Source organism: Monodelphis domestica, chromosome 6 (genome assembly GCF_027887165.1).
Source record: "Monodelphis domestica isolate mMonDom1 chromosome 6, mMonDom1.pri, whole genome shotgun sequence".
NCBI classification, from domain to species: Eukaryota; Metazoa; Chordata; class Mammalia; order Didelphimorphia; family Didelphidae; genus Monodelphis; species Monodelphis domestica.
In genome coordinates, this window is record NC_077232.1 from 82,660,692 (window position 1) to 82,686,483 (window position 25,792).

Here is a 25,792-nt window from a genome sequence, read left to right on the forward strand (position 1 = left end):
GAACTGTTTCCCTTGGGTGGTAATGGGTTTCTTCCCACTTTCTTGTTCAGGTCTCTGGAGTATAGGACCCCTTGAGTTCCACCCCATATTAAGAAAAAAAAAACTGGAAGGTAAACACGGGATAAAATCATGCCTTTGCCATTTATTGTGTTACCTTGAACAAGTCACTCATCTTCTCTGGGACTCAGTTTCCACATTTGTAAAAGTGAAGTCACTGAACCCTGAGGGCTCTTTTCAGTTCTGAGAGAGGATGAAGGACTTGTTCATGGTGACACAATTATGTGGCAAAATTTTAACCCATTTCTCCCTTCCAAGTTACTTACCTCAAGTGGAATGGACCGAATAACCCATAAGTAGAGTTCTTTAAGAAAAGCTTTAAGATGGATCCTATCCAGAATTTATTAGTTTTGGGATGCTATAAATCAAGGATGATGGCAGAGAAGGTTGATAGGTTAAGCCATCTTGGACCCCGAATTCAGCTAAAAAAGAGTGAATCAAGTATTTTTATAATTTGATTTCAAAGTCAAGCTGAGAATGCAATGAAATAAAATAAAAAGTCATTCATAATCTACACTGATCCTCTGGACTTCATCTTCAGAAAGTCTTCTTGAGAGCGAAGAACTCTATTTCCACATACAAGCTTTATGCTACTTTTTAAGCTTGGCCTATTTGTATTCATGACCTTTCCAGAAATTATTGGAATTTGGATCTATATGTTACTCGAAACAATGTACAGGCAGGTCTTAGATCTCAAGCTTCTTCCTACCTTAAGAGAGACTTGAAATAGTTTCCCCTCCCTTTAGCTTGAAGCATAAAGCTTGTGTACTGGTGGAGAATGACTTCTGTAGTATTCTCTAAAAATCCTGGTATTGGGCAAGACTTCTTTTGACTGGGATATTTTAGATTTTGCCCTTTCCCCCATGCAGACAATGTCTTCTTGCTGTGCTGGCCCCATAAATTATTTATGACAGCAATGAAAAAAGAAAACAGAAGTCAGAGTTTCTGTAGAAAATATTGTGGTTCCTTTGTAGAACAAACTGTAGGTTTGTGTTTGTGATGGGGCCCCCACGAGATGCTCTTGTGATCTAGTACTGATGAAGTAATGTGGTGTAAAGGAAAATAATGGGAAGAAAACTGGGTTTGACGCCTGCCTCTGACACTAAAGGCTTAGGCAAAAGCCAGACTCTGCCCTCAAGGAGTTTACAGTCTAATGGAAGATCACAAGAAAGATACTCTGTATTTCTGAGCCTCAGTTTCCTCAACTGTAAAATGGAGACTGTAGGACTTGAAAAAAGTTGCTGCGAAGCTCAGATAAAGACATGTCTATAAAGTGCTTTATTAAAGGAATATATACATGTTTTATATGTCTAGCATTTATCATTTCTTTTTTATTCCATGGTTTACATCCCCACCCAAAAAAGGTCTATTGGAGAGGCAGAGACGTGGCTTGGTGGATAGAAAGCCAGGTCTAGAGGGGAATGGTCTTGAGATTCAAATGTAGTCTTGGACACTTCCTAGCTGTGTGATCCTGGACTTTACCCCCATTGCCCAGCCTTTATAGGTCTTCTATCTTGGAACCAATACACAGTATTGATTCTAAGACAGACGGTAAGGGTATTGAAAAAAAAAAGCCTATTGGATTGAGAGTGAGGATCATGCTTTATCATTAAAACTGTATATTTACAAGCTTAGCTACAGCAAATCATGTCACTGAGATAGACTCAAGAAACAAAGCCTTCTTTCTCCTCACACAGGCCTCTAAGGAGGGTGAGATGATGGGTAGGATTGGAAGGGGGTTTGAGAACCAGACAATGATGGGTGAAGGTGGGGAGAGCATCCACAGAGAATGATAAAAACCACTCACACATTTTGTCTCTTTTACTTTAATTCATTACAGTGATCAGATGGATTACAGGATTTAATGCTGCATGTAATTTATTTTTTTAAAAAAAATCTAGTTTCATATATATGAATAATCTGATAGTAGATTTTAATTTTTTCTAGTGATTTCTTTACATAAAATTTCTAGAAATGAGTTATGGACTTATGTGTGGATACAAACTGATCTGTAGTTGAATTTTCTGTATGTGCAATGTGAAAATTTCTTACAGCGGGAAAAAATAGGACATCAATATGTGCTTAAGGGAAAACAGCACCTCTGTCAATCAAAGACTCAGACAGTCGAGCAGAGAATCAAGATAACTAACTAGCTGTTTAAGTGCCTGGCTTGCCTTAACGTTTACACCTTTCAGCTCCATAGTTAGATATATGACAATTGAAAATTAATCCCTCACTGAGGACACATTGACCTGCCTGCAAAGGTACCATTATCTATGTCTTATATATTACAAAGCACAGCATTTTAACAAATTCTTTTTAGGATGAAAACCTGTAGGCATAAAAGTTCTGATGCTCAAAGCAGACTGTGTTGAGCACCTCCAGGATACCATTAGAGTTCGTTGTGTGAAAGACCTCTTGAGATTCTAGTAGACAAGTCTTGTAAGTGCTTCTTTACCTAAAGATGGAAATTTATTTTTTAAACTAGTTGGGCAGGCAATTATAAAGTTAATGGAATAAGACGGATCTGTGCTAGATATCATTATAGAAAAAAAAATGAAAATGTAGGAACTCTAGCACTGATCTTGATTTGCAATCACTCACTCATCCTGAATCTGCTATCAATATCACAAAAGCAATTCACTATTAACTAGGAAACATCTAGTGAATAATGAAAAACCAAAAAAAGAAAAACAACCAAGGTTAGTCCTAAAGAAATTTATAATCCCCAAATGAGGATATGGCATGTGCAAATAGATATGCTCAAGAGTAGATTATAAAAAGGGTAGACAGAAAGTCTTATAGGCAAGTGTGAAGAGGGAGACATTATTTTCATTTGAGTGGTTCATTAATAGATTAGGAAACTTGGGGACTAGGGGACATGCTTTTAAAACCACAAGGATTTTCATAGCCAGAACCCAAACTCAGGTTTTACAGCTCCAAAAATCGTCCCAATATCTTATCCTAAAGATACTTTAATGTCGCCAAATTCCCTAGGTCAAGATATACGAGATATATTCTCCCACAAGGTTCCAAGGGTTCTGGGGCTAAATTCCCTTTGGGAAATGCTGGACTAGATTATTTTTTAAAGTTTCTCTAAGCTCTAAAGGGGTTCTGATTTCTGTAATCATCAAATTAATCCACATTAGCCTCAAATAATCTAAATTAACACACCATTTTCCTTATAGATGGAATTACTCTTCTAAATGCTAACATTTTTGTGCCCATCTTAAGACTGAATTCTTACGTAACTGCACATGAGAGCTATCCTGTTTTCTGCCTTTATTGGATTTGACCACCTCTCAGGTATAAACTATTAGACTATTAAAGTGGATGGCCATATCTACAATCTCATTTCATTCTCTATTTCCCTTTGTCATTATCCTGGGTTAGTCCACATGGTTTCAGTAACAGCAGTAGTTTTCCAATTTAGGCTCCCATATGACTCCAGCAATTGCTGTAGCACGATGATGTTACATGTGCTTGCATGAAGCTTTTGTTCCTCCCCCTGGAGAATACTTGGGAGAAGGACCCTGTGCCTGGATAGCTAATTTTTCTCTTACAAATGTGGCCTCGGTTTCTTTTAAGGGTGAAATTTGGGCTTCCATTTAACCCAGATCTACCTACAGGGATTAAACTCTAGATATAAAGGAACTTAATTAGATTTACTCAGTAAACATCAATACTGATGGGCCAGGGAAGAAATTTTAAAATGATAAAGTCGTTCTAATATATCACACTGTATCCTATCAGGGTGTCTCATACACACAAGCACCTAAAATGTTTCTGTTAAGTGCTTACGTTCATTGATGAATTAATGGCTCTCCCTGAAATATTAATACCTCTTAATCAGTAAACATTAAGCACCTACTGTATGCACGTCGCTCTGCTGGGGAAGATACAAGATTTAATTACTGCCCTCATCTTTTTACTCTAGTGGAAGGATAAAACACAAACATAATTATTCTCAGCCACTGGTTTCTACTGAATTCTTCTGGTGAAGGTCTTTTTTAAAAAATAGGATGAAAATATAATAGAATATTTTTAAACAATAGAATGAAAAAATAATAGAATATTTTTTAAACCACAGAATGAATAAGAAAGTGCCAGTGCACAACCCACCACTATGATATGTTAATGGCCCTTAATGACCATTCAGACATTAGGAGATGGATAAAGTACTGAATTATTACAGAACCATCAGGCCAGGCACCATCCTAGGCATCCAAATGAGGGGATGGTTTCTATGCTGCGTTTACAAGTAACAAAGTGCTGAGTCTCGCTATATTCTGACCCTTGTGGACTTCGGAGCCCAGGGCTGAAGGGTATAAGCCAGAGGGGTAGTGAAGGAGGAAGGTTTGAGTGCAGAGACTGGACTGGGCATGGCTTTTGTTCCTGGAGGAAGTTGTGACACCCAGGCTGAGTCACTCTTTAAAAAGTCCAGTTTCCTCTCCAATGGGGGAAACAATATGATCTATGCATGGGGATAGCACATGCTCAGTCCGCCTCACTGACATGTGGTGGCAAAGGTCCTCTGTAACTGTGAGAGATCAATGAACAAACAAGGGGGAGCTACTAAAACAAAGGGCCTAGTTCAGGGGCTCAGAATGTCTGCTGTCTCAGGAGCAATCCATCTACCATGGGGGAGGCTTGCCACAAGGACACTGGATGCAAGATGCTAAATCTTCAGCCTCAGAAACTCAAGGCATGGGCTGTGATCTGCACTGGGGGAGAGTGTACCTACAGGGACAAAATCAGGAATCCCTGAAGAAGGAATGAATAAACACCAGATGGATGATCTCCAAGGTCTCTCCTAGTTCTAGCTGCAATGATCTGATTAAGAGATTAAAAAAAGGCACCCAGCAGAAACAATGATACAAACCTTGTAGCCCAATTCTTTTGTCTTCTCTTCTAACATGGCATATTTCTCCTTATTTCTGCTCAGGTGTTCTTTATCTCCAGTTCCCTCTACGTGCTTTAGTTTCTGATGAGAAATTTCCAGCTGTTTCTGATAATGATGATGCTTTTCAATTTTGGCTTCAAAGTGTTTAAGCTCCTCCTACAACAAACCACTAATAAGAACAAAAAACTTTCTCTCTTCTTTTTGATGATAATAACTTGAGTCCCTGAAAAATGTTCACGATAAATTAAAAAAAAATTCACAACTAATTACATGCTATGGCTTTGGATGGAAGGTTTAGACAGTTCAGGGTGGATTTAAACTACTATTCATGTTTATTGTAGCTAGAATTTTTGAAAGTTCAAGACATTATATTGTAAAATACTGTTACTCTTCATAGAAAAGATGACGGTGGCAGTTTCCCAAATTGTCAACAAACCTCTTCTACAGCTATCTGTGACATTAAGTCATTAACCTCTCTAGGCCTTAGCATCCTTATCTATAAATTATAGAACTGGACTAGATGAATTTGTGAGGTCCCTTTCGGCTCTAAATTTATATATATTTTAAAAACAAATCCATTGGCTGTTTTAATTAAGAAAAAATCTTGCTTGACTTTCCTTGGAGTCCATGAGCACTAATACCTAAACATGTGGTAGGTATTCAAGAATATATCTTTATCTATATCTCAGATCATTTTCCTTCTGGGGCCTCAGTTTCCCCATTTATAGAATGAGGGGGTTGGCCTGGATGCTTTTAAAGTCTCTCCCTAAAGACTCTGGGAAAACGAAGAGGGGTCACCAGCTGTTCCTTTCTCTCTCATCTGTCACAGAAACAAAAGGGAGACAAATGGATTCTAGCTCATACTCACTCATATCTTTCTACAAGGCAGAATGAAACTGGAAGGGGAAAAAAGCAGGGGCCAAGGAGAAGGATCTGGGATGAAGCACCTGCTGGTTGCTGGGTGACTTTCGGACAAAAGCAGGTAGCTTATTAGGGAAAGAGACAAGAGATTTAAAATAATGATCAGACCACACCTAGAGTACCACATCCAGTTTCTGGTGCTTCATTTTAGGCTCCATATGAAGAACTTTCTAATGATGACAGCTGTCTCATGACCAAATGGGCCATCTAGGAAGGAGCAAGTTACTATGGTTGCAGGTATTCAAGGAGCAACTTGGGAGGAATTCTTTTGGAGGCAGAGTTCGGACTGGATGGCTTCTGAGTTCCCTTCTAACTCTGAAAATCCACGATTCTATTAGGAAATTTATCTCAGTCTTTACTTACCCGAAATGAATCCAGTTCCTTTTGAGTAAAGTTTGCTGTTTTAGCCATGTCCCACAAATCAATGACTCTTGGTTCTTCAAACTCTAAAAGAAAATAAAAAGTGTAAAAACCATGAGAGGTGCATATATGTGACCAGTGACTCTAACATTCTTAAGGAAAGACATTTACGTGATCCTAAAACAACCAACTATCCCTTCGATGTAAATTATTCATTCTTCTTTCATGAATTTTAATATATGGTTTTTATAAGGAAATAAAAAGGAATACATAACTGCCAGGGCTCACCTTTTATAGGGTGCTTTTTAAGGTTTACAAAGTGAATTTCCCACAACAACCCTGTGAAGCAAGAGAGCATATAAAATATTTCCCATCTTACAGAGGAAATGATTGAGACTTGAAATCACTTTCCCTTTATGGAGCTCAATTTTCCGCTCCCTTAAAAAAAGAGGATTGGACTACCTGGTCTCAAAGGTCTCTCCTAACATTCTGTGAATCTGAATCTCTTATGTCATTTAAATGAAACTCAAAGCAGGGTAGAGCCAAGATGGCGGCTTAGTAGCAGCAAAAGCTGGACTTCTCTGAGAATCCTTCCAAACTAGCCATAAAATAGTGCCTCAAAACAAAAAGTTCTAGATTCAACAATGAGAAGGAGTGAAGGGATTCTTCTGTGGAAAACAACTTGAAAAGTAGGCAGAATGAGTCAATTATCACAGGATAAGGGGGAACTGGAAGTAAAACCTCACACAAAGGAGGGCTGGCCATCCCTCCACCTATTATGCCATGTTCCAAGCTTGGGAATGGGCCAATTCTGGGATCCTGGGACCTTGCCTAAACCAACAGTAGAGTACCCCTCACTCATTCCTCCAAGTGCCAAGAGCTGGCATCAACCTGTAGTGAGGCCCCAAGCCCCAGGGCAAAATAACTCACAGGGCTCTAGGTACTGCAAGTCATCAGTGGAGAAGACAGAATTAATGGTTTTCAGAATGCCCAGTCTACAGGCAAAAGAAGGCTGGGAAAATGAGCATATAGCAAAACAAATACCTAACCATAGAAAAATTTTAGAGCAACAAAGAGCAAAGCACTGATTCAGTAGGGGATAATGAGAGCTAAGGAACCACATGCAAAACTTAAGCAGATCAATGAATTGAGCATGCAACTAAAAAACTAGAAAAAGAACAAATTAAAAATCCCCCATTAAAGATTAAATTAGAAATCCTAAAATCAAAGGAGAAATGGATAAAATTGAAAATAAAAGAACTATTGAACTAATAAGATTTCCTAATCTTATTGGTTTTATGAAAAAAAAAACCAGAGCTTTGGTTAATTTGATTAAAAAAAGGAAAGAGAATTCAATTACTACTAGTATCAAAAATAAAAAGGGTGAATTTACCTCCAAAGAAGAGGAAATAAAAGCACTCATTAGGAACTATTTTGCCTAATTATATGACAATGAATTTGACAATGTAGGTGAAAGAGATGACTATTTACAAAAATATAAATTGCTTAGGTTAACAAAAGAGAAAATAGAGTACTTAATCCCATCTCAAGAAAAAGGAATTTAACGAGCCATAAATGAACTCCCTAAGAAAAATTCCTAGGGCCAGATAAGTGAATGCTTTAAACATTTAAAGATTAATGAATCCTAATACTTTATAAACTATTTGAAAAAATAGGCAAAGAAGGAGTCCTACCAAATTCTTATTATGACACAAATATGGTGCTGATATTACAGACCAATTTCCTTAAAAAATATTGATGTAAAATGCTTAAATAAAATGTAGCAGTGACTACAGCAATATATCACAAGGATTATGCACTATTACTAGGTAGGATTTGTACCAGGAATGAAAGAAAGGCTGGTTTAATATTAGGAAAACTACTAGTATAATTGACCATATCAATAACCAGACTAACAAATCACATGGTTATCTCAACAAATGAAAAGGGCCTTTGCTTAAAAAAAAATAAGTACTATCTATTGTTATATGTGGGTTAAAAGAAGTGACTCAAACTATATATATATTGTGTGTATATATATTAATCTTAGGGCATGCATTTCTTACAAATATCCTCTTGATGTGTACAATTGTGCCCTCAGCTAACACATCTAGGCCTAAAAATATTTTGGCTGCGTCTGTTATTCTCTCAATAAAATTTGTAGGTGGCTCATTTAATTTCTGTTTAATATTCTCAAGTTTAGACCAAGCATTAGGGCGTTTAGTATGTCTCTTCATCATATCCATGATTGACCTTCTGGCTTGTTTCATCATTTCATAATCAGGGGATGAATTCATATCCAAACCTTCAAAATCTCTTGGCCATGGGATCAATAATGGATCATTCCTTGTTTCCTCTATGAATTGGTTCCTTTCCCTCTTAGTTAATAATTCCTTCATTAATAAATAAAAGTCAGCATAATCAGGGTCAAAGATTTCTATCGCCCTCTGAAATTCTTTTACTACCTTATTAGGTTCATCTGAAAAGCAAGGGGTTCTATCTCAAATGATTTTCAAATCCTAGGGGTAAATAATTTATGAGTTTTAACCTTATATATTTCATCTTGTGTCACAACAAGAATATCCCTTAGAGGAAGCAGCAATGCTTGGTTTTTATTGCATTCTGCATCTTCCCTTTCCAATTTAGACAATTTCTTAATTTTCCCTTTATTATTTTCCTTATTTATATTGTTATCTTTTAAACATTTAAAACACCAGTATTCAAAATCATCCTCTCTTTCATACATTGCTCCATTGCCTCTATTTCATCTTTCATTATCATAATCATCTGCTTCATCTCAGAATCCATAAAACAACTGCTCTCAGTCTATAGTCAATACCCAAAACAAGAATTTACATTTATACAAGTAAACATAAACACATCAATGATACATAGGCTAATAGGCCTTATAGTTAATGCCATTACTGGTTCCATCCACTCATATCCTAAAACAATATAACAATAATGGGGAAACAGGGTAAAAACCCCATAAGGGATATGTAGGAAACAGTCCCATAGAAAATACAACACATTTGCCATGTGTCCTGACATGATGTTAATTGTGTACATGAAGTTGCTATATAACACAGGATACGTGCTATTATTATACACTGTGATTATTAATAACAAACACCAAAAAAAAAAGAACAACAAATAAACCAACAAAAAATTGCTTCCTAACACATGTGCTATTGGGCTATTTAAAAATTAAATCCCCCTCAGTGTCCAGTCAGTGTTCTGTGCCAATCAGGAATAAGCAATATCAGCACCTTGGAGAACAACCAGGTGCTGAGAAGGCAATGGAAGGTTGGTAGCTGGTCCTACTAATCTGTCTGTTTTTCTCTCGTCCAAGTCAATTACTTTGCAGATTTGCCCTACTGACTCACCAAATGTTATATGGGGGTTAAAAGAAGGGATTCAAACTAACTATATATAGAAAATTAAAAGGTTTAATTAGCTAAAGGGAGAAGAGAAGGGGATCAGGGAATAACATACTTCTAACCCACAACAGATATTTAAAACCCTAAAACTTTCTATAATTATTCTAAACTAACTAATTTGAGTATTAATTAAAGTTAGGAAGTGGTTGGTAGGAATAAGGACAAAAGGGTCCAAAGAATCTCACAACACAGGAGTCCTCTTTGATTCAAACAGCAGTCCCAGAAAGATGTCACCAACAACAGCTGAAATTCACTTCTCTTTAGCAGCAGCAGCAGTATGAACAGGCAGAAATGGCAAGAAAGCCAAAGAAAAGGGATTCACTGGCTCTCTAAGTCCACCCCAGAAATACCAGACAGATACTCTCTCTGGGTTCTCCTGACTGCTGGAGAAAAGCTGCCTCTCCCTCCTCCAGGGTCCACCAACTGTGCAGTTTTCAGATGAAGAAATCAAAGCTATCAATAATTAAATGAAAAAAATTCTAAATCCCTCTTGATTAAAGAAAAAAAATAAAAACAACTCTGAGGTACACCACCTGACAATGATCAGATTGGCTAATATGACAGTAAAGGAAAATGATAAATGTTGGAAGGGATGTGGCAAAATTGGGACATTAATGCATTGCTGGTGGAGCTGTGAACTGATCCAACCATTCTGGATAGCAATTTTGAATTATGTCCAAAGAGTTATAAAACAATGCATACCCTTTGATCCAGTAATACCACTAATATAATTACTAGGTCTATATCCCAGAGATTAAAAAAAGGGGGAAAGGACCTACTTGTACAAAAATATTTACAGCTGCTCTTTTTGTGGTGGCAAGGAACTGGAAATTTAAGGGGATGTCCCTCAATTGGGGAATGGTTGAACAAATTGTGGTACATGATGGTGATGGAATACTATTGTGCTATAAGTAATAATGGATAGGATGATTTTCAGAAAGATATGGAAAGACCTTCATGAACTGATATAGAGTGAAATAAGTAGAACTAGGAGGAGGATATTGTACACAGTAACAGCAATACTGTATGATGATCAACTGTGATAGACTTTGCTATTATCTGCAATACAATGATCCAGGATAATTCTGAGGGACTTAAAGCAAGAAATGCTATTTACCTCCAGAGAAAGAACTGTTGGAGACAGAATGCAGATGAAAGTATATGACTTTCAATTGTTTGTTTGGGTTTTTGTTTTATAAGATGACTCACAAAAATGAAAAAAATATAAAAAATTTTTATATGATAATACAGATATAATCCAGATTCAATTGCCTGCCACCACCAGGATGGGGAAGAGAAGGAAGGAGAGAGAGAGAGAAGTTTAATTATATAATTTAGGAAAACTTGTGTGGAAGCTTGTTATAACAGGTAATTAGTAATAAATAAAAATAAATGAAACTCAATTCAATGTTTATTAAGTGATAATCATTTGCAATGCACTGTCCCGAAAAGTGACCAAGTTTAGCTCTAAAGAATTTATAATCTCGAAGTGAGGATACGGCATATGTGCAAGTAAACACAATCTGTGTAGATTATGATAAGGGTAGATGGAAGGTGTTAAAGGCAAGTGTGAAATGGGAGGGAAACATCGCTTTCATTTGTATGGCTCAGGGATGGCTTCCAAAAAGAGGCACCCATGTTGCTAGATCTTAAAGAATTTCAACAGGCAGAAAGATGTGAAGAGGAGCAGTTAGCTAAATTTCTGCTTTCCATTATTCTGCACAAAATGCATGCAGCCTAAAGCAAACACTTTCTTGATCCACAAAGAAAATCTCGTGGCAATAGCAATAAATCATTCAATATTCATCAGGCACCTTCTGTAAGCCTACTACTCCACTCTGGGGTAGAACAATAAAAGATGTGATCCTAACTCAGAAAGAGATTAAAATCTAGTTAGAGAGACACAGTGTATTATTTAGAAACAACTCCAAAAGCACTATCAAACAATTTATTATACAGTGTAAGATTATAAGTGATGTGAGAATTCTAAGAAAAAAGGATAATGAGAGGATTATATCTAAAATGGGCAATGAGAAGGTTTTCCAGATGAATGTGTGGGGCAACCAATAGAGAACAGGAAGAGGAGGGGAAGAAAACATTCCTGAAGATAGACAAGAACAGAGATGTCTCGAAGGGGTAAGAAACAGAGTTAAAGAGATCAGGTGAGAAAGGTGATGTAAGGCCATCAATCCTGGGATGAGAATAGGGGTCCGGATCCAACACTCAAGAAATAGCTATCATTTTGAAGCCCTTGTACCTCTGGCTCTGTACCCTTGACACCTGGTCCAGTGCCCTGCCAATAGAAGGCACCAGCCAGCATGCTTCTTGTTAGTGATGAAGATAATAATGAATTATTGTCAAAATGATCCTGTTAACCTCATTTGGCTCAATGTTCTTCTATATTATCCCAGTAAATTGTTGAGTTGTAATAAAAAGTGAGAGCTTACCACTGTTGGTGTCATAACCCTGATGGCTAACTTTCCGTAAACGGTCAAACCCTTGGTTGATGCTTCGTAGTTTGTCTTTCAGTTCTGTGTGTTTGCTGTGTAACACATCCTCTTTGACATGGTTCTCCTCTAATGGGCTGATTACATTTTTGTGGCTCTCTGTTGGAAAAAGGAGCAAAAACACAACTTACTTTACATATTCCTCACTGGGACTTTGTAAAGGAAATAGTTTTTGTTTGACAGAGAAAAGTGGGGATGATGCTTTGAGAAATTCTATCTCTAAGAGCCATTGGTGGTAGGGATAGGAATCAAACTTGGGTCTGGTGAGTCTTGAGCTCAGGGCTTCCCCTACTATATAATGCTAGGAAACAAAACAAGAATGACATAAGATCTCTCAGGATTTTCACTTTACAGTTACAGAGAGTTTAGAATTGATTGTCCACTTCACTGTCCCAGCCCCTGTATGTAATGGGACCTACTTCCATCCTCATTCTGTCACTATCCCTTTCATAAGGGTTAAAAGAGAATGCCTGAAGAACATTCATTTCTCCTTCAGCAGTCTTTAGGATCTTTAACAATAATCTTTGTTTCATATTCTCCATCTACTGACCTGTGGAATAGGATAGATCCACCTAAAGATGAACCTATAAAAACAAATCTTTGCCAACTCTATAATTTGATGGTTAACTTTTATTTCAAGGCTGCACCCAAATTCCTGCTTTATCCCTGCCCATCAAGCTAACCTTCTGTCAGTTTGCTAGTGTCTACAATCTGCTCTGTTTGGCAGTTTGTGAGAATGGAAAAACACCAATCTGTCATTTTGGATAGGTCATGTGTCCAATAATAGAGTCTGGAAACATGTTGGTCAAAATATCTGAAAAAGTCTACAATTTCTCACTTTTGTGATGGAGAGATATGACCTGTTAAGATGACTAACTCTGAAATGTCAAGTAAATTACCTAATCTGAAAATATGGAGTGGAAAGAGGGTAGACTAGGAGTCAGAAGACCTGAATTCCAGTACCAGCTGTACTGCTTCAATTCAACAATCATGAAACATCTCCTCTGTGTAAGGCATTGCACAAATGACACTATCTGCAATCCCTGGCCTCAAGGAATTTATAATCAAAGAGGGGTTAGGTCAGGCAAACCCAAAATTACAACATAAAGTAGCATAGGATACAGGCAAAGGAGACAGTCAAAGAAAGAGAAGAAAATTTGAGAAAGAAGCATGCATGTTCTGTGTGTGAGGCTGGAGGCTGGGGGTAGACTTCATGGAGATCATACCTGAGCAGCACCTTCAAGGAAGAGAAAGATTCCGACAGGTGGAAATAAGAAAGGAGAGAATTTGAAGCCTTAAGGAGTGTAAGGAGGCAGGATGAATTCTCAGGAAGCAATCCTTTGACTGCAATATACAGGGTAAGAAGAAGGGAAGCAGAATAAAATAAAGCTAGGCTATAGCTGACCTTCAACACCAGGCTAAGGAGTTTGTCTATCTTAAAGGCAAGCAAGAAAGACTGTAAAGGCTTTTGAAAATGTCCAGGTCAGACCATCCATCAGATTAATTTAGCAACTATGTGAAGAATGGATTCGAGAGGTTAAGAGGCTAGAGGGAAGAAGACTAGGGAGCTATTACAAAGAGCACTAGGTGGAAAGGAACCACTAAAGATTTTGCATATTTTGTCTTACCTAAATGTTTTGTCCCCCTTCTCCCTGTGAACATACAGTAGCTCCTTAATGAATGTAAGAATGTAAGCCACCCTTGGCTGCAGTTGAACTTTTTTTTTTTTTAATTTAAATAGGAAAGAGGAGCTTTGAATGTTTTTGTAAGCAGAGAGGAAGAAGCAAAGATGAAGACTGAATGAGAATAGACCAATGGAATGTCCAGAGGAACATGATTAAAGGCCATCACAGTAGAGGGGGATAGCTTAAGCAAGAAAAATAATTACTTTATCCTCTAGGCCAGAAGGAATGAAAAGCAGAGTTACACAGAGTAGTGCTGTTGCATGGAGGAGAGAGGAAGTTGGGGGAATCTACATAAGGAAGGTTTTATAGACAGGGAAAAAAATCTTAGAGAAGTAAAATGATTTGCATAGGCAGAGAGCCAACATGCCAGTGTGGTCCTTTATTATCAACTGTCTCAATTACTGCCATAGCCCCTAACAAGTCTCCTGACCTCTGTTCTCTTACCCATTAGCTCGTCATTCATCTAGGCCTTATAATCCTGATGCAAAGCTCTGATGCTATCCTTTCTCCAAAATCTTCCCTACTACTTACTGTGTAGAATCCAAACTCTCCTGCTTGACATTCTTGGCCCTCCACTGTGTGGCACTACCTTATCTTTTCAAATTGATCTTATACTGATTCGGTCCCACACACTTTATACGCTCCAGTCAAGCTTTCTTTCTCCTTCTTTCCCTAATATCTAGAATGTCCTACACCTTCTTCACTTGATGAATTTCATCAGAATTTATCTTTTGTCTTAAGAGTAGGGGTCCTAAGGCTGTAGAGTGCTAAGGGCTAGGCATTGGGGGTTAAGTGACTTGCTCCAGGGCACACAGCTAGGACATGTCTGAGGTTAGACTGGAACCCAAGAACTTTCTGTCTCTGGGCTTGGCTCTCAATCCACTGAGCTGCCTAGCTGCCCCCCTAATATGCCATTTTAAAGTCCAATTCAAATATTCTCCTCTCCAAGAAGCCTTCCTCACCCCATGACCCCCACCAAGCTCCTTGCAAATGACTATTTTGTTATGTACCTAATGGACTGATCATGTATTATAGACAATTTTGTATAGGCCAAAATCTTAAGCTTCTTTAACTGATGGGAAACTCTTTTTTAGCATTTAAGTTCTCCATAATATGGTGCCTGGTGACCTTTCCAGACTTATTTTACCTTTCTTCCTTTTCTTTCTCTCTCTATTTCAAGCAAATTGGTCTACCTGCTGTTCTTCATCTACGGTATCCCAGCGTGTCCATCTGGCATACATTCTCTCTTCATTCATTCCACATATGGTCCTTACCTTAACTCAAAGCTCAACTTGGGTGCCATCTCCCAATCCCCTAATTGTTAGCATTCTTGTACTACTATCATTGCCTTGGACATGACAGGAACTAAGTAAATACTTGTTGAATTTAATTGAATTGTTTAGATGCACAAATATATACCCATGTAGACTCTTAAGTTCCTTGAGGGCAGAGATTCAATTTTTTTTTGTCTTAGTATTTCCTGAGGCAATTAGCAAAGCACATACAAGGGACTTAGCTCTCATCTCTTGGAGGACTATTCCTAGCTCTAGAAAACCAGGCTTACTTTCTCTGCTGAGGACCTGGGAACACCTCAGAGAGGAGGCTCTATACTCGATTTAACAATGTTCAAAACAAAACTCATTCTCTTTCCCTCTCAGTCCCCTCCCCACCACTTTGCTAGTAGTGTTGAGGGAACCCTAATTCTTTAAGTCACCAAGACTTCCAGCTGCCAGGACCTTCCTTTCCAGATTACCTTTCCTCTACTCTGCATGTGCTTTGTCCAGCTGGACCCAGTTACACTGAGGTTTGTCTCTACCGTTAAAACAGGAGCTCCTGGAAGGCAGGGTCAGTGTGGCCTCACTTTGTGCCTTCAGAATTTAGCACAAGGGGTGGCACGTGGAAAGCACTTAATATAGGCTTGCTGGCTGACTGGCTAGTAAAAGAATAAGTGCAGACAAAGATCCTGTTTTATTTAAAATATGGATCTCTTCTAGTTCACTCAATAGTTCCCTCTAATACTTCAGGTGCTTAAAGAAATCTATGATATCCTGGATTCTAGGATGTGTGTGCATACACACCAAATACGTTTATGTCTGTATGTTTATGTGCACACATATGCATACACACATATGTATACATATATAAATGACAACCCCCCCCCAACCTACCCACCAAAATATGCATTTGGTAGAAACCCCACATAACTATTTATGCCACACTTTGCATCAATAGCCAGGAAAAACTCAGGAATGGAGATGTCAGATTTACAGTACTGCTTAAGAATTTTGTAAAACACTGTTTGGAAACAAAGATGTTCTTTGTTTATGAATATTACAGCATTACAGGGAGTACCTTCTGTTCTGCTCACAGTCTCTAAAAGGACATTATATTCATGGACTTTTTCTTTATGATGTTTAAATTCCCGCCACAGTTTATCCAGCTCCTCACTAGAAAATTTCCCAGAGGTTTTAGCCTAACAAGAAGGAAATAAGAGAGAGAAACTCAAATGGATTCAAGTCACAAGGTTAAATTTTAACAACATTGATAATAATAGGTTACATTTCTATAGTGCTTTTTTCAGAATTACTCAGGCTCAGGATTTAGAGATAGAAGGAACAATAAAGATAAAATAATTTTAACTTGCATAGCTTATTATTATTAGAGTATTCTGTTAATAGTTTTCATTTCTTTTGAAAACCACCTGTTTCCATCTTTTGATCACTTATTTACTGTTTGATGGTCTTAGTCTTAAGTACTTGTTAGTTTGCTATGAATCTTGATCTTCCGTCAGACCTTTCTTAGATATTTTGCTGGGAAGATTTTTCATATTAATAGCCGTTCTTATTTCTAGGGGCATTGATTTTGTTCATGCAAAAGCTCTTTCATTTTTATCTAATTAAAATGGTCTAGTTACTGCCCTAATGAATGAGTGCCTCCCAGGGCTGGCTCTATTCATGCTTCACTTTCCTCCCAGAGCACCTTCTTGTAGAACTGCGGTCTTTTTTTTGTAACATTTTTTCTTCACAAAGTCACTAGGTCTGAGCTTGTTTAAGAAGCAAAAGGAAATGCAGAAATGGAACACCATAAATTTCCAGGATTCAGGGTCCCCTATCCCATGAAATCTTAGGTCACAGATTTAGTGTGGAAAGTGGAGAGGACTCTGTATTTTTAAAGCACAAGATGTGGGCTCAAATCCTGACTGGTTAATGACTAAGCTACATGACCAACATGATGTTGGGAGAGTCACTTGATCTTTTTGAGCCTTGGTTTCCTTGCCTCTAAGACAAGATATTGCCAGGATACCCTAACACAGGCAGCAGTGCCCCCTATCTTTCACCTCAGAGATTTCACTGCACCGATATCCAAACTACACAGCCCTTGTCTGACCCCAGAGCTCGTTTTGGGGAGAAGAAAGCCTTGGCCTTTAGGGGGAATTGTCTCATAAATCATAAAAATGAGGCATGCTCTCAAACATGAGCTTTACACTAGGCATTCTAATTAAAAGAACGTGAGTCAGGCTCTGTGACCATATTTAAGGACATCTGACATTAGGAATCTTCAAAGGAACATTCCACATTGTATGTACATCTGAGATGAAACTGGCTCTCAAACTAAGGCTGAAATGCCATCTGTGGGGCAACTGGCGGGGGGGGGGGGCTCATGAATTGAGAACTAGGACTGGAGATGAGAGGTCCTAGGTTCAAATCTGGCCTCTACTTGTGTGATCCTGGACAAGTCACTCCACTCCCACTGCCTAGCTTTTACCACTCTTTGTCTTGGAGCCAATAAACAGTATTGATTCTAAGACAGAAAGTAAGAGTTTAAAAAACACTATCTGCTATACCCAGCCCTAAAGAGCATGGTCCCTCCTAGGTTGAAATGGAGCAGAATTCTCACATCAAATAAAGAATGACAAATAAATCACCCACCCACCATTTTTATTTAAGACACAATGAATTTTCCGTATTTTTTTTTTAAAAATACGATTTTAGAGGATGAGCTCCTTAATTTTACCATGGGAGGATAAGATAAAAATCAAGCAATGCAAATATATTTTGAGCCCTGGGTTTTTCCACCCAAAAAATCACATTCCTTAACCTGATAGGCACTCTAGGATTTAGAGCTAGGGTAGTCCTTAGAGATGATTCCATTCCACTCTGCTCATTTGGAAGAAAAGGAGGCAAGAGGCTCAAAGTGGACCATGACTTGCTTCAGGTCACTGAGCCAGCAATGAGCAGAGCCAGGATTCAAATGAAGGCCTCTCAACCCAAATCTGGTGCTCATCACTAATTCCTCATTCCTTCACCAAGCACTCACCTGATACTCACAAATGGCACAGAGCTGCATACAAAGAAAAAAAACTAAACCCTATCTCTCAAGGAGCTCATGTTCCACAAAATGTGCACACACCAACAATGCAGAGACAAGGGGGACTCTGGAGGCTCATTTTGCGGAAGGGATGGCCCCCAAGCCACGCCATGAAGGATGGAAAAGGGGTTGGGGGCTACAGATGAAACATTGATGCTGCCTCCTTTGGCCACTATGGGAATGTAGGACAGACTGAAGAAGGGAGAGCCTGGCAAAAAGGGGCTTGATTAGGACTCTGTTGTGGCAGTCTAGGAGAGAAGGAACAGGCAGAGCTTTTACAAGAAACGAGACCACACTCTGCTATCTTCTATGGCATTATTTGGTTCTACTGCCTCATTTTACAGATGAGGAAACTGAGCCCAAGAGGGTTAAGTGACACAGAATAGGCACTTCATTCATGCTAGATGATTGTATAACAGGTCAAAATACACTCTTAATCAAACAAAACTAAACTTTACCTTATTCCACAATTTTTCCAGTCTTGGATCATCTAACACGTCGTTTTCTGTGCCATCATTGATATAATTGGTATTTTTCAGCTGAACATCTTTCTTCCCATCTAGTCCATATTTAGCCAGAATGACTAAAGAGAAAGAAGAGTTTTTATTAATGAAATAATTCTTTACATCAATGTGTATTTTTCTTTTGAATCTTAAAGAGATTTAAAACAAGCTCATTTATTCATAACAGTTCCATGTTTTGGCAAAGTGGTCCCATTGTTATGGTTTACAGGGCATTTTGGTTATAACAACACTGAGACATGAAGAATGGGTCATCCCCTCAATTTACAGAGGGGGAATCTGGGACTCCGAGAGGGCCAGACAATGGCACTTCTGATGTAAATAGGGACAAAATCTAGGAGGGAGCTTGAAACTCCATTGCTTGTTTAGCCATGAGCACAATGAGCCTATGGATTCTCCAAGGGAGAGCTGTGCCATATTAGGAAAACAACAACAAATAAACCCAATAGATTTGTGGTCAGAGAAGCTGGCAATATACTAGTCCTGTGTCCTTAATCAGATCACTAGCTCTTTGAGTCTCAATTTCCTCTTCTATAAATTAGGGATTCCTAGCTCTAGGGACAGGTGGTAACATTAGATCCTGTTCATATATGGCATCAGGGATTGCACAGTGTTTTATATCTGGTTTGATTTAATCCTCACAACTGTGGGAGGTAGATGCAATTATTATCCTTATTTTACAGATGAGGAAATTGAGTCTAAGCCAGGTTAGTGACTTACCCAGGGTCACCCAGCTAGAAAGAGCTGGAGACCAGATTCAGACTCAGGTTTTCCTGACTCTGGGCTTGGTGCTCTGTCCCTGAAGCAGCCAGCTGTCTAACAAGGTTATTGACTCCAACCTTTTTCATTTTACAGATAAGGAGTCCCACAGAGATTTGCTCTCTCCAGTAAATCTCCTCCTCAGGGATCATCTAGCCCTGGCCTCTTTACCTATATTCTCTTTACCACACAGTATTATATTATAGTAAAAAATGTTCTTCTTGCTAGGCACTGAATACACCACTCTGTCTCTGATTTGGTGTTTCTGCCTAGGCTGCTCTCCTTGTCTGGAGTGACTCTTCCCCCATGAGGACAGAATTAACTCTCCCTTTATTTTCACTTAATCAAATCAAGAACTTAAAGTACCCCTCTTTAGTACCTAGCTAACCATTAAGAGTTCAGAAGCCCTTACTAGCTCACACCTCCAAAGGCAAATTAGGAGGCCCTGATTCATTCCTGTGAAGTGAGGGAGTGGCTGAAGACACTACCAGGACTTCTGGCTGAGGACTACTGGGAAATCCACATGGAGATCAGGACTTAGGGAAGCCCCTGCTGGGGGCTGAGCCGGACTTCACCGCAGCAGCACTTAGGGCTGGTAGGCTAGACCAGGTTTTGTCTCCTTCCTATATTTCCCACTTTCACTATCTCTATCCTGTTGTAAATAAAAACTGCTAACAGCCATTTTGATTTAGGGGTTAATATTTTATAAATGGGGACTACTTTTATAACTCTCATATTGAGTCAAAACCTAAAATTAATTGTTACACCCCTTATCTCAGCTTCAGGGAACTCTTGGCTTCCTTTGAAGCTCAGATCAAGAGGCTGGTCCAGATTTCCTCAGTTGTTGGTGTTCTGCCACTCACAAACACAAGATATTTATGTTTTTCATCTAAATCCTGTGCTGAGCAAAAGGGTAGAGAGTTGAAGAAGATGAGAAAAGGCTCTGAAGGCAGGATGACCTAGGTTGACATCATGGCTGGGTGACCCTGGGTAGTTTAATCTCTCAAGATATATTGTAGCATTCTATACTGATTGGGGAAATGTCCTTACACTGATGACATCAAGTCTGGATCCAAAAAACATTCTGTATGTACTTACCTGTTCCCTCTGCCCCCCACATAAGATCTTGCTTGCTTTGGTATCCCTAGCACTGAATATAATTCTCAGCACATAGTTGGACCTTAATAAATTCTTCTTGATTGAGTCTACTATTAGTCCCAGATCTCTTTAGACTTACACAGGCAAAGTTTAATCCTTTTTCTCTGGCCAAATCAACCCATAAATGTTGAGTAAGTGCTTCTTGTATTCAGGGCAGTGTTAAGTTCTGGGGTAGGTAAAGAATTTAAGCTTGCTCTCTCATGGGGGTTAAGATAAAAACATAGGGCACTCTAATACACATTACTAGATAAAACACCTTAAAGATAAGCAAATTATGTGAAGCCCAAGGGAAGGATCTTTATCAGTCAAGAGGGATCAGAAAATCTTCCTGGAGAAGGAAGCTTGTAAATGTGGGAAGAAAATGTCCTCAGACACTTAAAGATATCTGATTTCTACCTTGCTACCTTTCCAAAATGGATTTATGTATGAAATTATAAAAGTTATAAAAATTAAGAGATGACAGAAAAAGTTGGTATCTGGGAAGAATTAAGTACTGCAGGTGGGGACCAAATCTAGAACCAAGTTTCCTGAAGGCTGTAGGAAGCATGTCTGGCTCCTAAGTTCTCACCTACCTCATAAAAGAAAGCCTGCCCAATTCAAGTGACAAGCTTTCATAGTACATACTGGATTCTAGAAGAAATGCAAATGACATGGAGCATAAGGAGTCACATTCCTGCTTAGTTCAGTCCTGCTCTTCCTTCAAAGCCCAGTTCAAGTATAGCTTCATATCCAATTCTCCCAGCAAGAAGGGACTCCTCCTTCCCTAATTTCATTACTAGGCTCTGCTTGGAACCTTTCAGACCCCTGTGACATTCTAGCTTGTATCCTAAATCTGTGTCTCCTCTCCCCTAGTACATGGTAGAGTCCTGGAAGACAAAGGTTGTGCTGCTTTTTATCTTCATGGGCCTAACACGAATGCTAGTAGCAGATGCTTAATAAAAGTTGGCTGAGTTGAACTGAATAGAAGATGATGCTGGCTAACATAACAAATAGTTATCTTCAACTAGTTTTGTGAAAGACAAAATCATTCACCAAATGGGCATTTAAAAATACCTCCCTCTAAAAGCTGAGGGAGAGCCCAACATCAAAACTCAACTCAGGGAGAATATTTAAGTTAAGGGTTTGGAACTCAGCAGAGATGGGCTAATTTAACAGAGAACATAGAGGAATGCACAGTTAATGTGGCCATTAGGCTACTTCCCAAATGTCAGTATCTCTAGTGAGTTTTTGACAAGGGATGGATTGTAGTCAATTAATGGTTGAATTAGTCGAGGAGTGCCCAAAGAGCTGGCATTCTGAGCTGTTGATTAAAGATGTGCTTCTGCTATTAGACATACAGGAGGGAGGGGGACATCCTATTGTGAACATTTAGGAACTTGTCTTGTATCTTTGCATAGATGACAGCTGGAGTAGGTGTACAGGGGCTGCCTGTAGATAGGAAATATTTCTTTATAAAAGGTGATGTTTTACAAATTTATTATATGCACTGTTGTTTCTGCATCAAACTAAGCAGTATCTGAGAAGATAAAAAAAGAGGGGAGGGAAAGGAGAGCATAAGTGAGGACATGAGGATAAATGGGAATTTTTCCACAATGTGTGCACTATATGGCTAGCCACTAGCATGGTGCTTTAGAGTAGGCAGACTCCCAATAAATGTCCTGAGTCAAACTGAATTGACTTGACTGGCTCTTGGGGTTTGGGGGAAGGCTGTATTTTGGGAAGAGCAGGTGTTGGTAGTAATAGGAATTTAAAGGAACAGAAAAGTGGGAAGCAAAATGGAACAAATGTCAGTGGTATGCCAAAGGGGGACCATCTTGCTCCTTGCAAAATGGCCCCTTAATTTCTTAAGATGAAAAGTTTAAGCAAAAACCTTTGGTGACTAATTTCCCACTCTATAGTGCTGCTACTACCCCCTTTAGAAAGACATTGACAGGTTTCTTCTCTCCTGATAAGCTTTTCTCCAAATCAGTTTGATATTCCCCTCTTGATAAAAACCGTATGATCCTGGATTTGTTCATAGTTTTTTTTCTGACTTTATTTGTCCAGACCTTTCAGTGTTACCCTAATAACTATGTTTCCATACTCCCCTTTAAACTTTTGTTAGTCCATTCTCCAGCCATGAATGACTTCAATAATTCTATTTTCTCAACAGTGCTTGAGAGCCATAGAACACAAATGGAGAAAGTCACAAACAGAGTTGATTTGCAATCAGGATAAATTCTTGTTACCTCATCTCCATGAGGTGGCATGGCACTTGGCATTTGGCAATCCTTTTATTTATTGCTTGTTGATTTCCTGGGACATGTGCCTCAAATGCTATTTGAAATGACCATTCTTCTGTGGACCTCAATTCTGTCCTCCTTCATACTGTTCAGATGAAAAAAAAATACATATTCTAGGTAGATGATGCTATCTGCTGCTTCACTGGAAAGGCTGATTCCAGCCAGAAAAAGTTTTCCTTTTCTCCATTTTGGGAAGGGCATGAACTGGCCAATTTCAACTAATTTGAAGGTTGTACAGGGAAGAGAGTTTTACATTGTTCTCTTTGGCCCCAGAGGGTAGAAGCAGAGCCAAAGGATAGGAATTACAAGGAGATCTGATTCCATGTCATAATCTTGATGGTAGGCATTCTTCATCTACCTGATTTCCCCTTCGTGGACCATTGGGCAATGCTCTTGAGAAGTCCTAGATCTCTTCTGAGAGTCCCTACCATATTTCAGGGCATACTGCTACCAGCATGCCTGCTGCAAATATTTGAAGGATGTTACCAACCAGAGGGAATCCTTTAACTTGTTCTCACTTGACAATCTCCTTATCAGCAAAGAACATCTTTTTCAATGATGTCCTCCCTATACTAGGCCCTACGTGGTACTGATTAGAGGGTTGTAGAGCAATGTTAATTGCTGTTACATCTTTCAAGAAATCCTAAACAATTTTGGAGTCTGAATGAGATATACCTTAATGAAAAAGGTATATTACTTTAAGGTAGTGCTTTGCTCTATTCAGGTTTTTTCTTCTTAAAATACTCAACAATCCCTAAGCACAGGTTCTTACATTCTCTAAATCTTTCATTCAATTATATAATGGTAAAGATGCAGTCTTATGCAGAATACTGCAGATGACAGCCTGCTTATGCATTGCTAATATCTGATAGCAAAGAAGCAGCTCCTTTGTTCCAGGTACCACACTAAGTCCTGGGGATACAAAAAGGGGGAAAAACCTACCTAGGTTCTCAAGGAGATTCTAGACTAATAAGAGGATATGTAAACAACTATGTACAAATGAGATGGAGATAAGGCAAATTAAAGATAATCAACAGAAGACATCAACCACTATTGAGGAGGATTAGGAAAGGTTTCTTATAAAAGGTGGGATTTTGGCTTGGACTTGGAAGAAGTCAGGAAAGTTAGGATAAGAGATGAGAATAGAGGGAATTGTCAGGATTGTGGAATAGCTAAATCCTTTATGGGGCAGTGCAGTGGAGAGCCAGGCCTATAACCAGGAAGATTCACCTTCCTGAGTTCAAATCTGACCTCGGATACTTAACTAGCTATGTGACTCCGGGCAAGTCATTTAACCCTATTTGCTTCAGTTTCCTCATCTGACAAATGAGCTGGATAAGGAAATGGCAAACCCCTCTAGTATCTTTACCAAGAAAACTCCTAATGGGATCAAGAGTCAGACACAACTGAGATGACTGAACAACATCTCCTTTATATATGTCTCCAAGGAGGGACTAGGAGACACTTTTACTTATTTGCAACCTCTTTCTTTGTTCTGATTCTATTAATAATAGGACATCAAGAATGGTGATTCAGTTCTCTCAGTAGTTTGGCCCTCTGTTGGTCAATGATCTTATTTATCTGTTCAGTCACTTTTCAGTCATGTCCTCTACTCTTCATGTCCCATGGACAAATTCTTACTTCCTTTTATGGCTGGAAAAAAAAAAACTTTTATCCTCAGTAGACCAAGCTCTCTATCAGTAAAATAAGGCTAAGTGACCATGAAGGTTGCTCCCAGCTCTCTATCTTCGATCCTTCCAATATGTCAATACTTGTCAGAGCTTGTGCTTCATTGGTATAAACTTTAAGAACCAAAGTCAACTCTTTTCCAGGATGAGGGACTGGAGCCAGGACTCTGTAAACTGGGCCCTATGGGTATTGCTACTCTCATTTTAGAGATGAGAAAGTTGAATCTGAGATGTGAAGGACCTCACTTTTGTTCACATAGTTCCTGAGAGTGAGAAGTGGGTTCAGATCTAGGCATCTTCTGACCCCATAACCAACACTCTTTCCACTACAAATGCATCACAAATTGTTAAATATTCATTGTCCAAACTCTCTTTTGCTTTGGTAAATAAAAACAAGGCAAAATATCTTATACCAATTGAGTGTCAGTCATGGCATTTTCTTTTCACCCTAAAGTATCCTTTAAAAAAATAACTCTTACTTTTTGTCTTAGTGACTACTCTAAGATAGAAGGGTAAGGGCTAGGCAAACAGGGTTGACTTGTCCAGGGTCATACAGCTAGGAAATATCTGAAAACAGATTTGAACCCAGGTCTTTCTAACTCCAGACCTGGAGTTCTATCCACTGAGCCACCTAGCTGCTTCCCTAAAATATTCCCTTTCAAGGAAAGTCTCAGGTATAATACTATATAATACATTTAGGATGTGGGAAACTTTTGTTATTTAACACTTTGGGAGTTAGGATTGAAGGGGCCCTCTGCGATGGTCTGGCCCTTGCTCTTCCTTTAATGGATGTAGAAGGTGAGGTATGGCCAGTGTTGCAATGCCGTAGTAAGTGGTATACCCAGGAATCCATGCCAGGTCTTCCAACTCCAGTGACTCATAATATGGTGCTTCCTTGAATCATTCTTACTACCCTCAGTTCCTTCTCTTGACTGACCACAGAGAAAGCTTGGAGCTGAAGTCCTCATGTCAAATAAAAATGGTAGCTAAGCCCTTGCAGATCTCTGGGCAGTGGCTCTCCAGGACATGCAAATTTTCTAATGGGTAAAGGAAGAAGCAAACAAGCTATTTCCTGCCCCTCCGATGTGCCCACTGGCTTTGGTTTGGTTATAATTAAGAGTGAATTGTTTTCAGTTTGCTTCA

At 38.8% G+C, this 25,792-nt stretch overlaps 1 protein-coding gene across 1 annotated transcript in view; it reads right to left on the reverse strand.

Moving 5' to 3' along the window:
* Nucleotides 1-1,867: 1,867 nt before the first annotated feature.
* Nucleotides 1,868-25,792, reverse strand: part of LRPAP1 (LDL receptor related protein associated protein 1) — a 52,051-nt gene continuing 28,126 nt past the window's right edge. Inside the window, exons 3-8 of the mRNA XM_001373233.5 lie at nucleotides 18,700-18,824; nucleotides 16,226-16,346; nucleotides 12,129-12,287; nucleotides 6,245-6,327; nucleotides 4,940-5,116; nucleotides 1,868-2,515 (exon numbers count right to left, since the gene is read on the reverse strand). Of these exons, the coding sequence (XP_001373270.1) occupies nucleotides 2,450-2,515; nucleotides 4,940-5,116; nucleotides 6,245-6,327; nucleotides 12,129-12,287; nucleotides 16,226-16,346; nucleotides 18,700-18,824 (731 nt within the window). The 3' untranslated portion in view covers nucleotides 1,868-2,449. The remainder of the gene's footprint in view (nucleotides 2,516-4,939; nucleotides 5,117-6,244; nucleotides 6,328-12,128; nucleotides 12,288-16,225; nucleotides 16,347-18,699; nucleotides 18,825-25,792) is intronic.